The sequence below is a fragment of the Neofelis nebulosa genome, chromosome 9, assembly GCF_028018385.1.
Source record: "Neofelis nebulosa isolate mNeoNeb1 chromosome 9, mNeoNeb1.pri, whole genome shotgun sequence".
Classification (NCBI taxonomy): Eukaryota; Metazoa; Chordata; class Mammalia; order Carnivora; family Felidae; genus Neofelis; species Neofelis nebulosa.
Window position 1 is genome coordinate 136742350 of NC_080790.1, and position 15489 is coordinate 136757838.

Consider the following 15489-nt stretch of genomic DNA (forward strand, 5'->3'; position numbering starts at 1 on the left):
AAATAAAAAAAACGTTGAAAAAAAAAAAAAAATTTAAAAAAGAATATAAAAATTTTAAGAAATGATACAATTTACATTCACATAAAAGATCAAATACCTAAAACTAAATGGAAACGATACAGATCTCTACAACAACGGAAAACCATGTATCATAGTTTTAGTTATTTATGTGTATGTACACACAGAAATTTAAGAAAATCTTCAAAAAAATGGAAGTATCAGAAAACTAAATATAGTGCAAAGGTGTCAATTCTTTACAAATTGATTTATAGATGCAATGCAATTCCAATGAAAATCCCAGCGGGTTTTTTTCTAGAAATTGATGAACTGGTGCTAAAATGCATTTGGAAATGCAGAAAGTCCGGAACAGCCAAGACCATTTTAAGAACAAAGTGGGAGGACTTTCTTTGCTTTATACCAAGATTGTGATGATAAAAATTGCAGAAATGAAGACATCGCGGTCCCAGCGCAATGACAGACAAACAGACCAAAGGGAGCAGACCAGAAAGTCCAGATATGAACACTTGATTTAAGACAAAGGTGGCAAAGCGAAGCACAGATAAAAGGCAGTATTTTCAATAAACGGCACTGGGTCAATTGGATACCGTATGGAAGGAAATGAAACTTGACGCCTACCTCACATCAAACACAAAGAAAGCAATTCCAGGTGGACTGCAGTTCCAAACGTGAAAGGTAAAACAATAAAACATCAAGAAGACAATATAAGGAAATATCTTGATGGCCTTGGGGGAGGAGAACGTTTCTTATACGTGACAAGAAAGCCCCGAGCATAAAAGAAAAAGTTTCAAAATCGTGAACTACATTTAAATTAAGAAGTGCTCATCAAAAGACATCATTCAGAGTACCATCATTTCTCTATCTGTAAAATTGGGATAATAATCGGACTCACTCAGCAGCAATTGCTGTGAACCTTCCACGATTTAATAGACAGAGAGGCACAGAATGTAATGTTTTTAAAGAGGCAACGGAAGGTAAGGAGACTCAACGAGTATCATCCAGCCTTCCCAGAACGGTGTACTTAAAGACAGGTATGAGGCAAGGCCACAGGTAGACAAGGCCAGAGGACTGTTCGGAATGAGAAACACACAACGGCTTGTGAGTGGAAGGAAAGGGTGTGTGTCACAGGCGAGAAGGAGGATGCTGAAGACAGCAGGTGTATGTGATGGAGGAAGGGAGACAAGAAGAGAGATGCCTCCTCCCGCCCACTCGCCCCCAAGTCAGGAGGGAAGAATGCCCTCAGACTCAGGTTTGGGCAGATTGTAAGGTGAAAAGAGGTGCCTTAGTTTCTTACTTCTTTAGGAAATAACAGTCAAGGTCATCTGTCAAAGAGGCACGGTCTGAGGCTGGAGAAGAGTCCCGCCAGCACCCCAAGGAGTGACATCACATTGGGACAATCTGCAGGAAAGTTCCGGTCAAAAATCAAAACAAGAGAGCCATGCTCCCAACGGATGCTCTTCAATTATGGGGACGCATTTTACTTTTCTGCGAATTGCACAGGTGGAAAGAAAGCCGGTCAGCAATCCTATCTAAACACCATTAAACTGCGTCACCATTTTATTCCTGGCTTGTACCAGATGATCAGCAAAACGGTCACAAGAGTAACAGAAAAATCTAATCAAATGGCGCCACTCAGACAGGATCCGGCACCCTGGGAACAGCCCGCGTTCCACCTCATCCACGACAGTCCTCAGAGCTGTCACAGAGAAACGGCCACTGTTGTCAGCTCAAACCAGACCCAACAGAGGGCTGCGAGCGTGGGAAGGACTGGCGAGCTCACCGGTTGAAGACGTTCTCACTGAAAGCATACTTTTCCAGGCGAGTGAGGGGAGGCAGGTTACCCTGGCCTGGAACGTCCAGAAAGGCCGTTAGCCTCATGCTGTCACGATCCGGGCCGTAGTCTTCAAATCCATCTAAAGGGGAAGAGGGGACAAAGCCACACTCATCAGGTCACACCTGAGCAAAAGCAGGTCCTCGCAGCAAACCTTCTACCTTCACACCCTTTCCCGTGGGAGTCTTGACAACTTGACCGACTCCTCTAAAATGAAGTGAGTAGACTGTAACGCAAGAGAAGGGTGACCGGACCAGAGTCGTAAAGAAAAGCTAAGTGCCTTTCTTTCAGTGCTGTCGACCTGACTTGTGAGTCACCTCTCATCAACAGGATGGGAACCTCTCCTCTACCGGGGAACTCAGAAGCGAGGGAATGAAGCAGCTGGCCAAGCCCTGGCGGAAATGTCCGTGGAGTGCTATGCAAACAAGTGTCAAATGGTCCAAAGAAAAACATATGGGGGGGCGGGGGGGGGGGGGGGCGCCTGGGTGGCTCAGTCGGTTAAGGGGCCGACTTCGGCTCGGGTCATGATCTCGCAGTTTGCGAGTTCGAACCTCGCGCCGGGCTCTGTGGGCCGATACCTGGGAGCCTGGAGCCTGCTTCGGATTCTGTGTCTCCCTCTCTCTGCCCCTCCCCTGCTTGCGCTCTGTGTGTGTGTCTCTCTCTCTCTTAAAAATAAATAAACATTTAAAAAAATATTAAAAAAAAAAAAAAGAAAGAAAAGAAAACAGGTGAGTTTGACCTCGTAACCAAGAATCGGAAAGAAAGTCCGCCCCGTATCTTGTCTTGCCCTTAACGTACTTGTCACACAGCTTCACACACTCCGTGACACTGATTCCCATCAAAGCACGTGGCGACACCCAAGCCTGGCCAAACACGAGCCCGCTGCCACACCGACTCTTCCCCACTAAGCCAGCTCTTCCCTGCCTCCCCAGCGGACGGCAGGCAACCCTCCCTCCAGTGCAGTGGGGAAGCGCGGCCGAGCTCATGGGCACTGGAACCGAACGTCCCTGAAATGAAATGAATCCCCCGACCGCAACTCACTAGCTGCGTGCCCACGTTAAGTGATTTAACCTGTCTCCACCTCCGTGCTCTTATGTTAGGGACGATGTAAAAATGCGCTCTCAGGATGCTAAAACAAGGGAGACTGGGCATGTCAAGCCCCGCAGATCTGGCCCCTCACGGTCTGGCCAACCTCGATGGTGGCCACCACCCTTTCCCCACCCACGCATCAGGGGCATGAATGCTTCCCTACTGTCCCCTGCACGGAAATAGCTGAACAGGAAATGCTACTCACGCAAAAAAGCAGAGGCTTCCTACCTGGCAGAGAGGAAAACCAGCTGATTTAGGCAGTAACTGATAAGAGTCTAAAATAAGAAATGACACGTTTGTGCCTAGGTGTTTACTTTGAAACACTAACCACATTTTCCCTCCACGAATTCTTTTAGGCTAGTAATTAGAGCTTATTAAAAATTTACATTGTGTAACAGTTACCCAGAGAATTTTAATAAAGAAGTATACGTCTGTAGAAAAACTACGTGTGACGCACTCAAATACATCATTTCTTGCAGGACCCCTGCCAGGGAGGAGTGGGTCCCCACTGAGTCACAGCCAAGCCCCCACCTCACCCCCGACCACAGTCACTTTGTAGGAGCTATTTTCAGTGCGTTTCAGGGCCCATGAGGAACACACAGCCTCCAACCCACAGACATTTACAAAGCAGCGTGAACCTAGCCTGCAGGGGACTTTAAAAACATGAAGTTTAAAAAGCCGAGGTGTCTTGGGGCGCCTGGGTGGCTCAGTCGGTTGAGCGTCTGACTTCAGCTCAGGTCACGATCTTGCAGTTCGTGAGTTCAAGCCCCGCGTCGGGCTCTGTGCCGGCGCCTCAGAGCCCAGAGCCTGCTTCGGATTCTTTCTCTCCCTCTCTCTGCCCCTTCCCCGCTCGCGCTCTGTCTCTCTCTCTCTGTCTCTCAAAAATAAACATTAAAAAATAAATAAATAAAGCTGAGGTGTCTAAAATGTTTGGGGTCACAGAGAGCTTTGGAACTGGATGACGCCCACAGACATACATACTCAGAACTTTTCCTAAAGAATCAAGGGTTTCAAAAGATCCCCCGAGACCCACCTACGTACTTGGTGGGTTAAGAGGCACTCTTCAAAAAAACTCTATCCGTGAACTAAAGAACTTAGCAATTAGTTCCACAAAGAATAACTGTTACCAGGGAATATTAATGATTCTATTATATTAACTATATAACATTATACTAACTATATACATGGAAATAAAAGCCATAAACTATAAACTACTGGGTGATAACTAATCTTCATTGATCTTTCTATAGGCCAGGAACTATGCTAAGAGCTTCGCGGATAGTGGTGGTTCATCAAATCCTGACAACCGCACTATCCCCATGTTTCTGTTAAGGGAGCTGAGGCTGAGAGGATCTGAGACAGCTGGAAAGGCCACACAGCCAGAGAGGAGCAGAGTCAGAATGAGAACCGAACAGTCGGACTCTACGGGGCGCCTGGGGGGCTCCGTGAGTCCAGCGTCCCATTTTTAAAAAATTTTTTTAACGTTTATTTCTTTTTGAGACAGAGAGAGACAGAGCATGAGCAGGGGAGGAGAGGGGCAGAGAGAGAGGGAGACACAAGCTCCAGGCTCCGAGCTGTCAGCACAGAGCCCGACGCGGGGCTCAAACTCACAAACTGTGAGAGCGTGACCTGAGCCGAAGTCGGGAGCTCAACCGACTGAGCCCCCCAGGTGCCCCTCCAGTGTCCCATTCTTGATTTCAGCTCAGGTCATGATCCCAGGGTCGTGGGATTGAGGCCCGTCAGGCTCTGCACTGCTTGGAATTCTTTCTCATTCTCCCTCTTTCTCTCTGCCCCTCCCCCAATCACACTCACGTGCTCTCTCTAAAATTAAACACACACACACACACACACACACAAAACACAGTCAGACTCTAGACACAGCACTATGCTGTACTGCCAGAGAGGAAACCTACATTTTAATTTTCGAAGAAATTCCTCCCACGTCCCTCTCTGGGCTTCAGGCACGGTGACCTTCCCTTAGTTCTTCAAATGCACCAAAGTCCTTCACCTCAGTGATTTTCTACGTGTTGTTTCCACTGCCCGGGACGCTGTCACTTCTTACCCCGTAGCCCCACCCCAGCTGAGGTCCCCCTCCGGGGACGCCAGAGAGAAGGCCCTGCCTCTGCATATAGCCTCTCACGGAGCTGGGGACTCGCCTGTCCTAACACTCCCCATGAAAGTGGCAGCATCGGGCTTTGTGACTGTCTTGAGTTCGTCTCCGAGCTCCGTGGAGGCGCTGTGACCCCAGCGGCCAGTATAGTACCTGACAAGTAATAGGTGCTCAATGAAAAGCAGCGAAATGAGGAATGATACCACCAAAAGAAACTTAAATAAAGAAAAACAAACGCTGAAACAAATGGGTGGTCTCATACAGACTCGTAAAGAAGAAGGAACCTTACAGCATGCCTCGATAAACCCCCTCACTTTATAGACCACTAAAGAGGCGCACCCCCAAAGCCAGCGGCAGAGCTAGGATTCCTGGAGCCTAAATGTTCCGTGTTCCAGGCCAGTGCTCTTTCAGGAGATGAGCAGAAAGTCTACTCAGGTGAGGCTAAAGGAATCAAAGAACACCAAGGCCGGAGGGAAGGGTTATGGTCTCCGAGGGAACTGAAGGAAAGTCAAAGACTTCCGTTTCCAGCCAAGACGGTAAAAAAGCCTCACGTTTTGCACGTCTAGAAAGCCAGAAAACCGTCCATGAAACCAGTCTTCAGGCGCTAGACAACAGGTAGCGCAGGACCAGGGCCCTCAGACGAGGGACGCAAATAAGGAACCCCTGAGACAGCAGCCTCCGATCGCCCAGAGTCCCAGCTGTGGAGAAGGAAATGTGAGGGGGCCAAAGAGGATGGAGTCTGCAAAGGAGGGAGTGGCAGCGGCCAGCCCAGTAGCCTCTGGAAGCTTCCACCGTGTACTGAGCCATGCACACATGATGGAGAACTACCGAGACTCGGGAGGAAACATCAGAAAGGAGCCAGCGGGTCCTTCCTGGCACTGACGCGTAGGGAATAGCAGTCTGTTCCCACCAGCCAGAGGAGAAAGACCCGTAACACGGCGTTGTCTTAGCAGCAGGGCTAAATTGCTCTAGACTAACGCCTGCTCTAGACCCACCCCAAGAGAACTTACACCAAGCCTCAACAGAATCAAGCACAATCCAAGAAAGTTCACTACACACCATAACAAAATCCAGCATTACTGGATTCATACAATTTGTACTGTGAAATCTAACAGCTAACAACCCCAAATTCTTAATGTCTGGCATCCAGTCAAATATTACCACACATGAAAAGAGGTCAAATAATATGACCACGATCAGGAATAATGAAGAAAAAAATCCCCCAAAATGTCAGAGATGATAGAATAGAAAATTATCTTTAAACAGCAATTAAATTAAAAGAATGTGCCATAGGGGCTCCAGGGTGGTTCAGCTGATTGAGCATCCGACTCTTGATTTCAGCTCAGGCCATGATCTCACGGTTCCTGGAATGGAGCCCCGCATCAGGCTCTGTGCTATCAGTGCAGAGCCTGCTTGGGATTGTCTCTCTTTGCCCCTCCCCCACTCACGCATTTTCTCTCTCTCTCTTTCTCTCCCAAAATAAGTAAACATTAAAAAAAAAAAAAAAAAAGAATGTGCCATATATTCCATGAAAAAAATGTTGATGAGAAAAATAGAAATTAAAAAAAGACCCCGGTGTAAATTCAAGAGATGAAAAACACAATAAATGAATCAAAACATAAACTGAAAGAAACGAACAGATTAGAGAACTAAAAAAAAAAAAAAAAAAAAAAAAATTCAGAGAATAGCAATAGAAACTATCCAAACTGGGGCGCCTGGGTGGCTCAGTTGGTTAAGCGTCCAGCTTCAGCTCAGGTCATGATCTCACAGTTCGTGAGTTCAAGCCCCATGTCAGGCTCTGTGTTGACAGCTCAGAGCCTGGAGCCTGCTCCAGATTCCATGTCTCCCTCTCTCTCTGCCCCTCCCCTGTTCATGCTCTGTCTCTCTCTCTCAAAAATAAACATCAGAAAAAAAAAATTAAAACAAAAGAAACTATCCAAACTGCAGCACAAAAAGAAAAAAATAGAAAAAAAAACAACAACAACAACACACAAAGCATCAGTTACTAGGAGACGTTATCAAGCACCATAACATATGTATAACTGGAGTCCCAGAAAAAGAGAGGGAAAAAAAAAAAAAAAAGACAGAGATGGAGAAAACATTAAAAATTTTAGAAGAATGACTGAAAAATTTTAAATTTGATAAAAACTGTAAGCTTAAAGATTCAAAAAACTGAACCCCCCAAAATTACACATAATGAAATATCACACACTGAGACACAACATAATCAATTGCTAAAACTTAGTGATCAAGAAAAAAATCTAAAAAAGCAGTCAGAAAAAAAAAATACAGATTACATTAAAAAAGAGATTATAAGGGCACCTGGGTGGCTCAGTCGATTGAGCATCCAATTTTGGCTCAGGTCATGATCTCACAGTTCATGGGTTTATGCATGGGGCTCACTGCTGTCAGCATGGAACCCACTTCTGTTTCCCTTTCTCTCTGCCTCTCCCCTGTTCTCTCTCAAAACTAAAAACATGTTAAAAAGGAAAGAGATTACAGACTTCATGTCAAATATCATTAAGGAAAAAGAAGATGAAAGGTGTCTTTAGAAGGCTGAAAGAAAAAACACTAGTCAGAACTCTTGAAGAAATCTTTTTCAAATTTTAAGGGGAAACAGACTTTTTCAAACAAACAAAAGTGGAACAAATTCATCACCAGCACACATGTGCTACGAGAAACGTGAAAGGCAAACAGGAGAAAATGATACCAAGATGGAAATCCGAAGCTACTCAAATAGAAGGGGCTCAAGGATGGTGTGTGTGTGGGTCAATACAAACAACCACTGTCTTCTCATTCTATAAAGTCTCTTAAAAACGCCTTAAAACAAAAATAATAACAACGTATTACTGAGTTCATAGCATATGTAGAAGTGAAATAGCAATAAGGCAAGAAAATCAAATAGAACATACAGATTGGAAAGTGAAAGGAAAAGTAAAACTCTCTTTGTTCACAAGCATGATTGTCCAAGCAAAAGAGCCTAATGAGATTACAAAGAAACCACCAGAACTAATAGGTGAGTTTTGCAAGACTGCAGGAGGCTGTGCATGTGTGGGGGCAGGGGTGTAAGGAAAATCTCTGTACCTTCCTTCAATTTTGCTGCGACCCTAAAATAGCTCTCAAAAATCGTCTTTTTTAAAAATAGAGTTATACCATTTTCATGGATCTGTATTGGACTGAATCCATTTTATGGATTCAATATTGTTAAGATGTCAATCTTGCCAAATTTACCTATAAATTCAATGTTATGCCAATCAATTTGCAGAAATCAATAAGCTGATTCTAAATTTATACGGAAATGCAAAGGACTGAGAATAGTCAAAGCAATTTTGAAAAAGAAAACAAAACACCGGGCGCCTGAGTGGCTCAGTTGAGCGTCCAACTTCGGCTGAGGTCATGCTGAGAGCTCAGAGCCTGGAGCCTGCCTCGGATTCTGTGTCTGCCTCTCTCTCTCTCTGCCCCTTCCCCTCTCACGCTGTCTCTCTCTCTCTCTCTCTCTCTCTCTCTCTCAAAAATAATTTTAAAAACTTTTTAACTCACAATTCCAAACCTCAAGATTTAGTATCACAAAACTGTGATATTGGCTTCAGGGTAACATACAGGTTAACAGAACATAAGAGGGAACCTACAAATAGATCTGCAAATCTAAGTCCAATGCATTTTTCACAAAGGTGTCGAGGTAATTTAATTCAGCAAACAGAGCTAGAATAACTGAATAAACACGTGAGGGAAAATGTCCTTTGTTCTTACACCACAAAAAATAATCGACTCAAAATAGATCATGGACGTAAAAAACGTAAAATGATAAAACTTCTAGAAGAAGACACAGAAAAACCTTTGTGCTCTTTAGTTAGGCAAACATTTCCTAGAGTGGTGCAAAAAGCATGTGCCATGAAAAGAGATACGGATGAATTCAACTTGATCAAATGGAGAACTTTTGCTCTTCAAACGACATTGGTAATAAAATGGAACACCAGTTGGAACACCTGGCTGGCTCAATTGGTGGAACATGTGGCTTTTGAGCTCAGGGTTGTGGGCTCAAGAGCCACTCTGGGTGTAAAGATTACTTAAAAATAGTACCTTAAAAAAAAAAAAAAAAAAAAAAAAAAAAAAAAAAAGAGGGGCGCCTGGGTGGCTCAGTCTGTTGGACATCTGACTTCGGCTCAGGTCATGATCTCACGGTCCGTGAGTTCGAGCCCCCACATCGGGCTCTGTGCTGACGGCTCAGGCCCTAGAGCCTGCTTCGGATTCTGTGTCTCCCTCTCTCTCTGCCCCCTCCCCTGCTCATGTTCTGTCTCTCTCTGTCTCAAAAATAAATAAAAACATTAAAAAAAAAAAAAAAAAAAGGAAAGAAAATGGAATACTGAGCCACAGACTGGGAAGAAAATACGTGTAAAACACACATCTGATAAAGAATCTGTATCTGGAAGACATAAAGAACACTTGGAGCTCAATCTTTAAAATGGGGGCGAGGGGGAACCAAAAACTGAACAGACATGTCACCACAGAAGATACCCAAATGACAGCTAAGCACGGGAAAAGATGTTAACATCATTAGTAATCATTAGTAATCATGGAAATGTCAATTAAAAGCACAGTGAAATACTACCCACCCACTAGGAAGGCTAAGAAAATTTTTTAAACTGTATTAAACGTGTTGCAAGCAGCAAGTGGATCTCATTCATTGCTGGTGAAAATGCAAAATGGTACAGCTACTAAAATGGTTTGGCAGTTGCTTCAAAAAAGAAATATACACTTAACCACAATCCCACTCCTCAGTGCCTGCAGAGGAGAAATGAAAACACATGTATATTTATACTAAGACCTGTATTTGTGCGTTCACAGCAGCTTTATTCAAAACAGCCAAAAACTGGAAATAACCAAAATATCTATCCGCAAAGTGGATAAACAAATTGTAGTATATCCATACATAGGAATACTCCTCAATAACAAAAAGGAATGAGCCGCTTATATGCAACAATATAGATGCATCTCAAGAGCATCATATCAACTGAAAGAAGCCAGACACATACAACTTCATTTTGCAGGATTCTGCTAATATGAAATTCTAGGAAGGACAAAACCATAGTATTATATAGCAGATCAGTGGTCGTCTGGGGTCAGGGGTGGGGAAAGGTGTGATGGCGAATGGCTATGACATGACTTCCGGCAGGTGCAGGAAATGTTTTATTTCCTGGTTGTGGTTGTGGTCACACAACAGTACATACTTGGTAAGATTCATGTTAACAAATTAACCTTCAGTGAATATTATTATATATAAATTATACTTCAGTAGAGGTGGAAAAAAGCAAAAGAGAAAAGGGAGGAAGGAAGAAAGGGAAGGCGAGAGGGAGGAAGGGAGGGAAGGGGAGCAGAGACTGGCCATTCTTCTACTCTTCCCAAGCCCACCTTACGAAGGCTAGCATGAAACTACCTGGCAGGTTGCTGGCAGCACAGTGATTAAAAGAATTCTTAAGAGTATCTAACTTCCTTTGCTCTGATTCTATATTTATGAAGTGAGCTTGAGATCTTAATCTCCTTGAGAACTCCGATTCAAATCCAGAGAATGCACAGTACTTATGAGACCACAGGGAGCTGTGTGGTCTTCAGGTAAAACTTCAATTCGTATTAAAGGCATGCAGGAACGCATCTCGAAATTGCCAGGGTGTTCATATTTGTCAGTAGGGTGCCATCTGCCCCTGAATGGTGTGGAAAAAAAAAAAAGAAAAAAGCACTGTCCAGTTCCTATTCTAGACTTTGTCCAGTGGGGAGGTACTGATCTACCCACCACAATACCTTAGCCTTCTGGGCAAATATTTACCTCCTTCTAGCAAGTAATAAACTGATATTTTGATTTCTTTTTTTTTTTTAATGTTTACTTATTTTTGAGAGAAAGAGAGAGAGAACACAGGGGAGGCGCACAGAGAGGAAGACAGAGGATCCAAAGTGGGCTACTCACACAGCAGACAGCCCGACACAGGGCTCAAACCCACAAACTGGGAGACCATGACAGCAGCTGAAGTCAGACACTTAACCGACTGAGCCACCCAAGCGCCCCCTGACATTTTGATTTCTATTCTGACCCCAGTCCCCTTTCTCCATCCCCATTATTACCAACTTAACCCAGCACAGATTACCATAGGAGCAGAGGCTCTGACAACTCCATTCAAACCCCAGTTACTGGGATTTCCGACAACTTACGGTGGGCTGAAGAGAAAGGAACCCCTTCCCACCACAAAAAAATAAAAATAAAAAGTAGAAAATACAGAAATGTAGATATTTTAAAATGCAGGAAGGCAGGAAAGAAGGCAGAAAGGACATCCTCAATGCTAGAAAGGAAGATAGAAAAGTGAGAGCAGTTAGCCTACGTTGACGCCCCAGGATCAACATTTAAGACCTAGACACAGGTCTTAGGCACTAAGACTTTTTTTTTTATTATTATTATTATTTTTTAATGTTTATTTATTTTTGAGACAGAAAGAGACAGAGCATGAATGGGGGAGGGGTAGAGAGAGGGAGACAGAATCTGAAGCAGGGTCCAGGCTCCGAGCTGTCAGCACAGAACCCAACGTGGGGCTCAAACCCACGAACCGTGAGATCATGACCTGAGCCGAAGTCGGAGGCTCAACCGACTGGGACCCCCAGGGGCCCCAGGCACTAAGACTTCTGAAGCCCACATGGGGACAAAAGATATGGGTAGTGAATTCGAAACCAAGCCCCCATATAAGACGGTTGAGGAAAGGGACTACAGTTAGGGTGGGAGTGGAGAGAGGCGTAGTCACTCGCGAGAAATCAAACCACAGGCCTACGTGACCTATGAGCGCAGAGTCAACTGACACCCCTGCAGAGGGAAGGAGCCCTGCCCTGAGCTACGAGAGGATCGCTGTCCAGAGAACTCCAGTTCTAGGCATCCCGGCAAAAGTGAACAAGAAGCTGCTCTAAAGAGCCGTTCACAATCCAATAAGCATGCAATTTCACAAAACAATCCCTGCTGAAGATAAATAGGTGAGAAAAAATTTCAAACTGTATATGGCTACAAGCCTTCAAGACAAAGACTTAGCAGATACAACAAATGGGAATTTGCACCCCGAAGATTCGAAATATTAGAAAAATGTAAAATAGACTATAGGATTTAAAATATACACATCATAATGGAAAAAAAAGATGCGCAAGGGTGGGAAGAAAAGGCACATTTGAAAAAGAACCATGTAGAAATGAAAAATAGAGACCATTTAATTAAAAATTCAATAGCTGGCTTAAATAGCAGTTTAGACACAGCTCAAGAGAGAGTTAGTGAGCTGGAAGATTGATCTGACAAATCACCCAGAACACTGCACAGAGAAAAAGGGAATTGGAAAATCTGGGACGGCAATTAAGGCACATGAAGAATGGAAAGCTAACATCTAAGATAAGTCCAATAAGAATTCCAGAAAGAGGGATTAATGAAAATAGGAAGAGGCAATATTCAAAGAGATAATGGAAAACAATTTTCCAGAATGGAAAAAAAAAATGAATATTCAATTTGAAGAAGTACAAATCCTGAACTGAAGGATTAATAACATCCATACTGGGGCACCTGGGTGGCTCAGTTGGTTGAGCATCTAACTCTTAATTTGGGCTCAGGTCATGATCTCATCGTCATGAGATCAAGCCCCACATCAGCACTGAGCATGGAGCCTGCTTAAGAATCTCTCTCTCTCCTTCTCCCTATTCCCCTCCCCTGCTCCCAATCTCTCACTTGCTCTCTCAAAAACAAACAAGCAAAAACCCACAAATCCGTACGTAGAGGCATACTGTAGAACACCATGGCAAAGAAAAGCATCAAAAAAAAAAAAAAAAAGAAAGAAAGATTAAAAATTAAACCCCAGATCTCTCACTGAAAAGATGGTACAGGCCTATTGCTTATTACTTATAATCAATAAGAGTGTGAGTCCTTGAGTTAAAATACCTGGTTATGAAATCCACGCTGCCTCTTAGAAGGTATGTAACTCGGGATAGAAAGCTCCCCTCTCTGATTCTGTTTCCTTACCCTAAAATGGATGCCTGCCTCAGATGACTGCTGTAGTGGAGATTAAATGACATTAGACAGTCAGATACAGTTAGAACCTGAAACACATAAGCACTTCGAAAAGATCAGCTGCTATTATTATTATTAAATCACTGAGCACGTCATATTACCAATATTGCTTATGTTTCTATCTCTAGGCTTCAGGGCAACCATAGCCACTAGAAAGTGCGGCAGGAAGTGGGGGGAATTCTCAGAAAGGGAAACATCAGAGGGGGAAGCCTCTGTATTAAACTTGGCCTAGGGGCGCCTGGGTGGCTCAGTCGGTTAAGCGTCCGACTTCGGCTCAGGTCACGATCTCACGGTCCGCGGGTTCGAGCCCCGCGTCGGGCTCTGGGCTGACGGCTCAGAGCCTGGAGCCTGCTTCCGATTCTGTGTTTCCCTCTCTCTCTGCCCCTCCCCTGTTCATGCTGTGTCTCTCTCTGTCTGAAAAATAAATAAACGTTAAAAAAAAAAAAAAAAAAACCAAAACTTGGCCTAAACTCTATCTTGACCCCTAGACCATGCATGTTTGTGGCAAATTCTACAGCACAGCTAAAGCTAAGAGAACTGAACTGAGATCTGGGATAGTACCCACCACAGGAGAGACCGTTAACAGTGGGACCTCATTCTTGTTAAGTACCTCCTGAGACAAAACAAAGAAATCTACACTCTTTGGAGGCATATAACAGAATCCAGAGACAGTATAGCATGTAATATTCACAATATCCAGGTTGCAATCCAAAATTACTCAATAAACAAAGAAACAGAAAAACATGAGCTAGCCTTTTTAAAAGAGAAAAAAAATCACAGAGTGACTCTGAAGGGACCCAGATGTTGGAAATAGACAAGGATTTTATTTTACTTTATTAAATACTTTTTTTCAGTTTATTTATTTATTTTGAGAGGGGAGAGAGAGAGCAGGGGAAGGGCAGAGAACCAAGCAGGCTCCGTGCTGTAGCACAGAGCCTCACGCAGGGCTCAAACCCACAAACCATGAGATCGTGACTTCAGCCAAAACCAAGAGTTGGGACGCTTAACTGACTGAGCCACCCAGGTATCCCTAGAAATACACAAGGATTTTAAAGTAACTATTATAAAGTGCTTATGGCTATAATAGAAATACACGTGTAATGACTACAAAGATCCTGAATCTCAGCAAAGACGTGGTGACTATTAAAGATATTAAACAAAAATTCTCAAGTTGAAGTACTGTCTGAAATTGAGAAATTCACTGAGTGGACTTAACGGAATGATAAAATAATGGCAAATCCCCCAAATTTGGTGAAAGAAGTAACTGTACAGAATCAAGGATCTCAGCAAAGCCCAAGAAGATAAATACACAGAAACCACACCTAGACACATCCTAGTCAGACTGCTGCTGACCTTGAAAACAGCAGAGAAGAGAGAACACTATGTCTGCGCAAAGAAGGAGGGCTGGAATGCTCTCTAGCGCCTGCCAGAAGCAGTGGGGGGAGGAGAACGTTCAGATCACATCCGTGAAGGACTCACAGGAAAACCTATCAATCCAGAACGAGATATCTGGTGACACACCCTTTGGGAATGATGATGAGGTAGGGCCACTGTCAGACGACAACAAAAGGGGGGAAAATTGTTTTTAACACATCCTTTTAAACAGAGCCAGCCAACACAGACCATAAGAAATGGTAAAAGTGTTCTGCAGACTGAAGAGACATGGTATCATCTGGAAACTTTATCTTCAAAAGGAATCCAGAACGTTGGAAATGGTAAATATGTTGGTAAGTTTTTTTTAAAAACTAGATTTCTTCTTAATTTCTTCAAAAATATGTACGATAATCTAGAGCAATACAAAGCAAACACGATAATCTTGTTTTTGTGGAATTTATAGCATCTGCAGATACACTATATAATAAAAACTATAATGTGAAGTAGGAGGGTAGTGAATGGAACCATACAGTGGTCAGGTTTCACCATTTTACATAAAGGTGCTCCATTATGAACTCTAAGTAGACAGTTTCTGGTTCCACCGTTGGGACTTGGGGACCCTTTAAAACCCTGGACCGTGTCATATAATGCCTGGCACACAGCAGACACTTAATAAATATTGGCTTCTGTAGAAGTCAGTCTCCCGAGACTTTGATTACCGGGATTCAATTCAGGAGTCCAGCAGCCCCTGAGAAAGCGGAGAAAATCTAGTTTCCACAACGACAAATGTGAGACGTGGCAGCGAGCCACCCCCACAACCCGAGTTACAAAGCAACCAGGACATGAATTCGCTTCTGCTTGCAAAAGTGAGAGATCTTAGTCTCAAAAGGAGAGAAAGCAGGTCACAAACCGCCGTACAATTGTTAAAATAAGGTGAAGGCACTCGAACATTCAATATAAAGTACACGAGTTAATCAAAAATATCCAATC

At 43.6% G+C, this 15489-nt stretch overlaps 1 protein-coding gene across 1 annotated transcript in view; it reads right to left on the bottom strand.

The window, feature by feature from the left end:
- LOC131486006 (serine/threonine-protein phosphatase 4 regulatory subunit 1-like) overlaps positions 1 to 15489 on the bottom strand; it is an 81908-nt gene that overhangs the window by 52126 nt on the left and 14293 nt on the right. The window contains exon 3 of the mRNA XM_058686074.1: positions 1799 to 1931. Coding sequence (XP_058542057.1) covers positions 1799 to 1931 — 133 coding nt within the window. The remainder of the gene's footprint in view (positions 1 to 1798; positions 1932 to 15489) is intronic.